The sequence below is a fragment of the Terrapene carolina genome, unplaced genomic scaffold, assembly GCF_002925995.2.
Source record: "Terrapene carolina triunguis isolate 2854851 unplaced genomic scaffold, T_m_triunguis-2.0 Scaffold95, whole genome shotgun sequence".
Lineage (NCBI taxonomy): Eukaryota > Metazoa > Chordata > Testudines > Emydidae > Terrapene > Terrapene triunguis.
The window spans coordinates 31,553,427-31,561,140 of NW_020664446.1; the positions used below are offsets into that span (position 1 = coordinate 31,553,427).

Below are 7,714 nucleotides of genomic sequence, written 5' to 3' on the forward strand. Positions count from 1 at the left end.
TTTTCAGGGAGTTTTCGAAAGTGTTTTATTTCCTGTGCATATCTGCTGCCAGGAAACTTTTGTCAAGGCATTGTTGGGACCAGTACTTAATAATTGATACGCAGGTATGGGCGTTGTTGCCACAAATGAACTTTGTTTTAAAGCTACGGGGTGACGTATCAAAGTCTAGTGCCATTTGAGAGACATTTTACTGGGGGAAATAGCCAAGAATGGTGTAGTAAGTGTGGGGGTCGGGGAAGCACAGACTCATGTTTATTATGGAGTTTGTAATTATGGTTTTCACTTTAGTTTGCGAGGATTCAGTTCTACTCACTAATGGACTCCGGGCAGGTTTTTCACGTGTCAGTAACTGGCAAACGAGCTGTCCTTATCCTTCAGACGGTGTGTTTGCATTGTAGATTTAGTGGCATTTTACTGTTCCATTTAAAAGGATAAAATATTCGATAGAGTGAATCAAACCTTTAGGGCTTTAATAGGGACTGGGGTGTGCTTGCAGCAGCAAATCAGTTCTGAGGAACCGCCTTACTGCTGCTCAGAGGGCAGATCCGCAGCTTCAATTTTGGCTGCTCTTTATTCAATAAAGTAACGGGAACTGCTGATTTCTGTACGGCCACATTAGCCTCCAGAGAAGCGTGAACCGCTCAGCGTGATTTTAGTCGGTGTTCATTCGCAAAGGGGGGACATGACGGCTTAGAAAGGACGACAGCCTGCCCCAGCCCGCCCGTTGAAAAAGCGTGGTCCTCAGAGACCAAAACCCTCAGCAAAATTCAAATTACAGGGGCTCGCCCCTGGCTTCTGGAGGCGCCCAAAGCTCCCACTGAGACACAAGCAATGCAAGATTGGGACCAGTCAGGAAAGCAGATGCACGTCTCTAGGCTGGTCCTTTCCTCGGGGTATCAGTGTGTCCTGGTAACCAGAAAATTCAATGGCTAACCACTGTTGAATGCATCACTGGGCAGATCTAACTGCTTACTTTCCAGCGACCCCTTCACTTCAGTGGGCGTTTTCAGTTCGCTCTGCTTGCAGCGTTCCATTTGTTAAGATGCTTTTTTCTCTGGAGCAGCGTATATGGTGCCCGCCCTGCCTTTGCGAAGATGCTCCGTTTGTATTGAGTTAAGCCAGATTGCTGGCTCCTGAGCCTGCGGTCTGTACTCAGGCAAAACTCCCATTGATGTCAATGGGAGGTTTGCCTGAATGAGGCCTGTAAAATCGTCCTCCCGAGCGGTTTTTTCTTTTGTTTCCGAGTTGAACTCTTCAGCTAGCGATGGGGAAAAGTTTAGCGGGCATCGAAAATTAGTGTTTGCTCCATTTGTATCTTACTCAAGCGGGGCAATAACTATTGACTGTGATTGCTAGCAAAACCAGGGGCATGCTTGTAGTAACTGCCCCAAACGGGGCAATGCCTCCTTTGCTTTGAAGGGAGTCCTGGGGAACTTTGTTTAACATCGCAGAGTAGCGGGCACTACTGCAGGATTTTCCCATTTCTCATCATTATAGCCAAATAGGCAATTACAGATAGACTCACGCTAATAAATAATGGGAGTGCTCTTTTGCCCTCTCTATTGTTTAAAGAAGCAAAAACAAAACAAAAAAGCAACAAGGTAAATTAAAACGACAAGGTGCAGAAATAGGAAGCCGAACTGAAGATAGTAAAGTATTTAGCTGTTTGAAACAATTAAAACGTGGATAGGAAGTAGGTTTTAACTGGCTTAAAGGGGATTATGGTTTTAAAGTTGGATAAAGGGGTTGCTGCTTTAGTTTAGATATCACATTAGCTTTTAAAAGATTACTTTTATATTTGACAACAGCTCTGACGGCTGTTGTCAAATACTCGATTTTAAAATGCTACCAAACACAGGGCCTGGTTTTTTTCAATTTGTTTTATATTTGTTTGGACTAAAAGAGCTCCCAAGGCTAACAAGCAGAATCTTGAACCCGCCCTTTTCCAATCCCGGGGAGGATCAGTCACCATGGAGAATCCAGCGGGGGTTGTTTAATGCACTTAATTAAGATTATCTGAACCTCTGGTTTAAATTACTGTGGAAAAAAGTAGAGTTGCAAACTCTCTTTCAAAGGTAAAATGTTCTGGTGGGCTAGCAAAATGGGAAGCTTAAAACATTAACATTCTCCTGCTAGGTTGGTTTACGTGCAGCAGCCCATGAAAATATAAAGTAGACCCAAGAACGGGAATGAAACGAAAAATGCAGTAGGAAGAGAAGGGAGATCGTTAAACAATTAAGGTGTTTGCTGCCTAATCCTTCACTTTTAATTATTTATTTCTGGTGAAGAATGTTAAGTGACTTGTGCGGAACGATTCCGTGTAAAGTCCCAATGCTATGAGAAACAAACACCACTGGAGTGATCATATTGTTTCCTGGTGGGGATGTAGGACTGTTTTAAAATCCATTCTAGGGCGCCACTTGTCTGAGAAATCGCTAGTACTTCGGGGATGTTAAAACGTATCATTCTCCCCTCTACACCAAGGGAAGAGAGACAAACCTAGGTCTGAATCTTAACAGCTTGTCTTTCTGTCTTCTTCATGTAGCTTCTGGACCTTTTTATGGTGTGGGACTGGTCAACCTACCTAGCTGATTATGGTCAACCTACTTCTAAGTACTTACGAGTAAATCCAAGCACAGCCCTTACCCTCCTGGAGAAGTGAGTATGTAGCGCCAACACTTTGTGGGGGGTTCTCTTGAAAATATTACTGTTCCTGTGAATAAGAGAAATAGCAGAATGCGGGCTGATTCCAGCAGCTGGCGTCCCTGTTGCTGATCTTCTCCCAACAGCTCTTGCTACCTCGGTTTTAAAGACAAGCTGAATTTAAATGCTGCTGCCCTTTCTCCTTTCCTTTAAGGTTAGCAGCATAGTCTGTACCATAAAGTTACTGATCACGTTAATATGAACAGCAAAGCGCTAGCCTCTCTTAGGTTGTCAGGCTCATTTTATAAAACTGAATCTAGAAATGTGCGTTTCAATTTGTTCTTTGTCCCAGTTTTAAACAGAGATGTAAATGCCAACTGTTACTGTACTTTATAAATCAGTACTGTACTATATTACACTGACTGTATCGCGATCTTCCCAGGTTTGCTGTGCCCAAGAGAAAATTAAGGTATCTCGGCTACGAAATTAAACCAAAAACACCACTGAATGAGCTCACAGTCTCATTCAAAGTTTTCCGTGCCTTGTAGCTCAATATAGTAACATCACGGGACCAAGTTTCCACTTTGTAAAATAAAGCATTTAAAACTGAGTGTTAAATCTGTGTTCTGCACATTTTCATATTTGACTCTACAGTAGCTAATTAGATTTGAGAAACAGTCTGAAACGGGAGCATATATATGTTTTGGCTAAAAACAACTTGTCAATCTGCTGCATATAACTGGATCATAAATATATTATGATTTAAATGTGTTATCTGATTTTGTTTCCTTTCCCCTCAATGAATGTATGTTTTGCAGAGTGCATAGAGGGTATGTATTTCCCTATCATGTCATACATATACAATTGTTTTTTATTTTGACATTAGTTTCCTGTATTTCGTTTTTAAATCACCACTATATTTCATTTTCAAGTTTCAGTAGTAGTAATAAAGACTTCGGATAACTTATCAATGAATGGCACACCATTTCATTGAGAATGAACTCAAAAATGGAACCAGATGGAGAAGGATCTAAACAACCTTCAATTTTGTTCATTTGCAAATGTAATTTTTAGTGTTATGTTTCCTGTTTATGTAATGTTTAGCTTAATGGTTTTAAACGGTTTTTAAGTAGTAGTTGTTAAGACTGGGTCTGTATGCCTGGGATTTAATTTAAAAAACACAGCTAGGCTAAGCACAGCTAAGAGAGACTCCAAAAGAGATTTGTGTAACCTTTAACTCTTATTAACACAAAGTGAACACGTCTAAAAGAGAAAAAGTAGCGCTATTTATTTTAGCCAGTCCGATTTTCTCTAGCTAGTGACATTTCTAACATGCCTGTGTCATCCACTTTTTTTCTTGCAGAATGAAAGACACTAGCAAAAAGAACAATATTTTTGCTCAGTTCAGGAAGAATGATCGTGACAAGCAGAAGCTAATAGAGACCGTAGTAAAGCAACTTAGAAGTTTAGTGAACGGTATGTCCCAGCACACATAGACCTGTTAGATCGTTTGTGTCTCATCGTGCCGAGATGTATTTCTTGGCCACCATTTCTACATAGCAGGCAGGGATGGTGATTAGGACTCTTGTTTGGTTGAATAAAAGAAAAATGCGATAGAGGTGGCTTATATACGGAGACAGCAGTAAATAATACTTTGTATGTATTTTTAACGAATTGAATACTATTTTATATATTGTAAACAAATGGTGGAAATGGGACTGTAAAATAAAAAGCAGGTCACTCACGCTGTACATGAAATACCTGAACTGTAAATACATTATTTAGAAGTGGGTAGCCGTTACATACAAATTTTAGCTCCAGTTAGAAATTACTGGAAAAAAGTTTTGCTATAATCCTTTAATTGCCGTTTTCCGAATAAATCCTAATTTAATATTTTTAAACGTTGAAATCCATGCGTTTCAGATGTTGCCTGGTCGTTTTCTTTTTATTAATTGTATATTAGCCTTAAAAGTGGTTGGGACATAATTTTGTATACCAAATTTTGTAGTGTGGAGGTACGAAAAAAATCTTCTGATTTTTTTGTACACTTTAAAACTACCTGAAAACCAGACTTGATATATATTCAGTGTTAGGGCTTATAGCTTTGTTCTTCAGAAGTGGTTTAATCTTTGAGTTTATGAATGTAAATAACCATTTGAATTCTCTGCGATGTGCTTTGGTTTCTGTTCCTCAGGGGTAACCTTTATAACTGTACTTTTGTAGATGATTCCCGGTCCCCTGTTTCCCCCTCCAGACTAAAGTAAGGGATAAAAGATTTACGATATCTGATCTCATACCAAGTCCCTGTGTGTCAATATGTATGTTTATACAACTAGAGCCATCCCCATAATTAGAATTCCCTCCTACGACCAATATCTATGCCCTGTAGTATCCTGGCTATTTTAAACATAACGAGAATGTATAATAAATACAAACCAAACCATCTATGGAACATGTAAAAAGAATGTACATTTCGCTGTATTTTTAAGTTATTGACGGTCTAAATACAGTAATATAAATCTTACCCTTATTTTTGAATTTTATGTATTAAAATGCATCTCAGACTTAAATTTCATGTTGGACTGTACAGCAGAGTTCATTTCCCCTGTTTTCTATCTTTCAATTATTTACTCTCCTTTTCCTTTGTAAGCTGAGACTGGAAAGGTTCCTGTGTACCAGCCTTCACCTCCGTGATGGAAATATTAAACATGTTCAGCAAACTCTCCATACGGTGTAATTGTCCACATCCGTGTTTGTTTGTGTATCCCAGGAAGCTTGGTGCCCGAGTATCTGCCCCATGACCGCTTCAGCAAAGCAGCAGCAAGAATTTCTGTTAGACCTTGGGATTTTACTTGGTGTGAAACTGGAGCTGAAATTCCCAGTCGGGCTCAGCGTGGCCTAGAGATCTCGCTCCCATCTGAGGTGCAGAGTCAGGAAAGTGCAGAGGCTCTCCTCCTAAAACCATTGTTAGATGTTTTCCAGGGAAGAATGGCGCAGTAATGACCAAAGAATGGGGCAGCACGAAGGGATTAGCTTTGGGAAGCGGGACCCGATGCGCTGTCGCTTCGGCTTTGCAGTGCAGCCTCTCCCGTGTCTTCCTTCCTTTCTGGTGTCCTCTCCAGGCGCAAGTGGCTGCTATGGAAGAGGTTTGAGCCCAGGTCCCCCGTGAGAAGCGAGCAGGGCTTGGAGGCTCCTTCGCTCTTCCTGTGCTCCCCACTTGGACTGAGGGGCTCTACAAAAGAGCAACTTTCCCCAGCAGATCCTCAAATGATTAACTCGGAAGGAACCTGCTCAGCCCTTATAAAAATCCATGTTGGGGGGTGGGTGGAATTTCAGCCTGAAAATGCCCGCGAGGAAAGGGAGCGGCTCAGGGGACTGCCTGGCAGACGGGGTGCGAAGAGCGGGGGGATTTTATACCTTCGGGATCATTCAAATGTCTCGCATTAAAGAGGACTACAGACGTTTGAAACCAGAGTTAGGCTCTGGAGAGTTGCTGACCCAGCTCGAGCTCTGCAGGGTTTGTCTGGGGGATGCGCATTGTTTTGAAAATAGAGGATGTGAGTGTGAATTGAGAACTGCCCGGTTACCAGAATTGCCCTTTAAACAGCGTGTTTTCCACAGCCACCAGAACGGGTTTGTGTTACGCCCTCCTGTAGCTCGCGTTAGACCCCGGCCGGTGTGCTGCTGTAGCTTATTCGGCCCCTTTGTAAATACAGACCTGCCCTGTAGGAGTTGCGGACCTAGACTGACCGGCGTCATTTTCCCACAGAACCCCTTCTCCTACATAGCAAGGCTCTGCGAACCGCCCAGAGCCTCTTTACTCCTGGGTCACAGGGGCAATACATGGAGTGAGCTGGACCTCCAGCAAACAGGATTAATCAGGCCTGGAGCAAAGGAAAGCGGAGACAATTCTCCAGAGGGGCCTCTAGATTGCAGGGAAGGGAGCGCCACTGAACCTTGGCATCTAAACAAACAACAGGTGTCTCCTGTATGCTGCCGCGCCAAAGGATGCAACTGGAGCTGTGTTAGCAAGCGGAGATGGGGTGCAGGGCTACTGCGAGAAAAGGCTGCATCAAGCTCCCAGAGACCAGAGCCTGGGAAGTACATGTGCTGTGCATACGTTGTATAAAGATGCTGTTCTGACCTAAGGAGGGAGAGTTTTCGTTTGGACCAGCAGGGTAAGAATAACTAGAACCCAGAGACATTTGTTCCCATTGACGCCAATAAGACAACTCCGATTGACTTCCGATGGGAGCAGGAGCCGACCCCGCATTGAGCCAACAAGGCTTTCCAGAGGAGACAGTTCCGGGAAAGCCCAAGCTTTCCTGCTGCGCAGCGATTTGCTTTGCGGTAATACCGCTCCTGAAAAGGACTTAGCGGAGAAACTGGCTCGGATCCGAGGCACTGGCCCGTTATTAGCCCGATCCCATACTTCTCACGCAGGCAAAACTCTCAATGACATCAGGGAGAGCTTTGCCTACGTGCGGAATATGGCAAGAGAGTGTGTCATACCCGGCCCGCCGTTAAAATGCCTGCAGCAGCTTTTAGTGCGGGAACGTGTTGGTTCGGATTTAGATCGTTACCCTGCGCTGTGTTTGCTGCACAAGGCATTAGGCTACCTGCTCTTAATGTTCCTTTCATGGCAGTGTAGCTGCACTGTAATGACTTGCTGAGCCGTGAGTCATAGAGGAAGCTACGGGTAATGTTAGCTGCGAGCCTGGAACCCAAGCGGCTGTCTACTTGCAGTTCACTGGGAACCCTTTCCCCGGCTCGTGCCAACACACACAGTGACCCGGCCCTTAGCGTTCGATTGGCAGAACTCCCGTGTGTCTGCAGCTTCCTCCCCGGGTGTGCTCGTGCCCTGCTCGGGCTGGGCTGGAGCGGGGCTGGCCGGCGCCCATTGGGGTGGGGACACCAAGTGTGCAAGCCTCAAGCATCTGTTTGCCAGCGCTGCTTTCTAGTGTAAAACACCTTCCGCCTAGCACATGGGGGCCCTGGATTAACTGCAAACGAGCAAGGGGCGGGTGTGGGGGACGGGACTCAGGGAGAGCCCTGGAGAGCAAAGGAGAGC

At 44.0% G+C, this 7,714-nt stretch overlaps 1 protein-coding gene across 2 annotated transcripts in view; it reads left to right on the top strand.

The window, feature by feature from the left end:
* The window catches only part of EXOC6 (exocyst complex component 6), a 185,393-nt gene extending 180,040 nt beyond the window's left edge, over window positions 1-5,353 (top strand). For both annotated transcript variants that reach the window (XM_024192625.3, XM_026650928.2), the window contains 2 exons: window positions 2,546-2,658; window positions 4,007-5,353. In XM_024192625.3, coding sequence (XP_024048393.1) covers window positions 2,546-2,658; window positions 4,007-4,139 — 246 coding nt within the window. In that variant the 3' untranslated portion in view covers window positions 4,140-5,353. The remainder of the gene's footprint in view (window positions 1-2,545; window positions 2,659-4,006) is intronic.
* The last annotated feature ends 2,361 nt before the right edge of the window (window positions 5,354-7,714 follow it).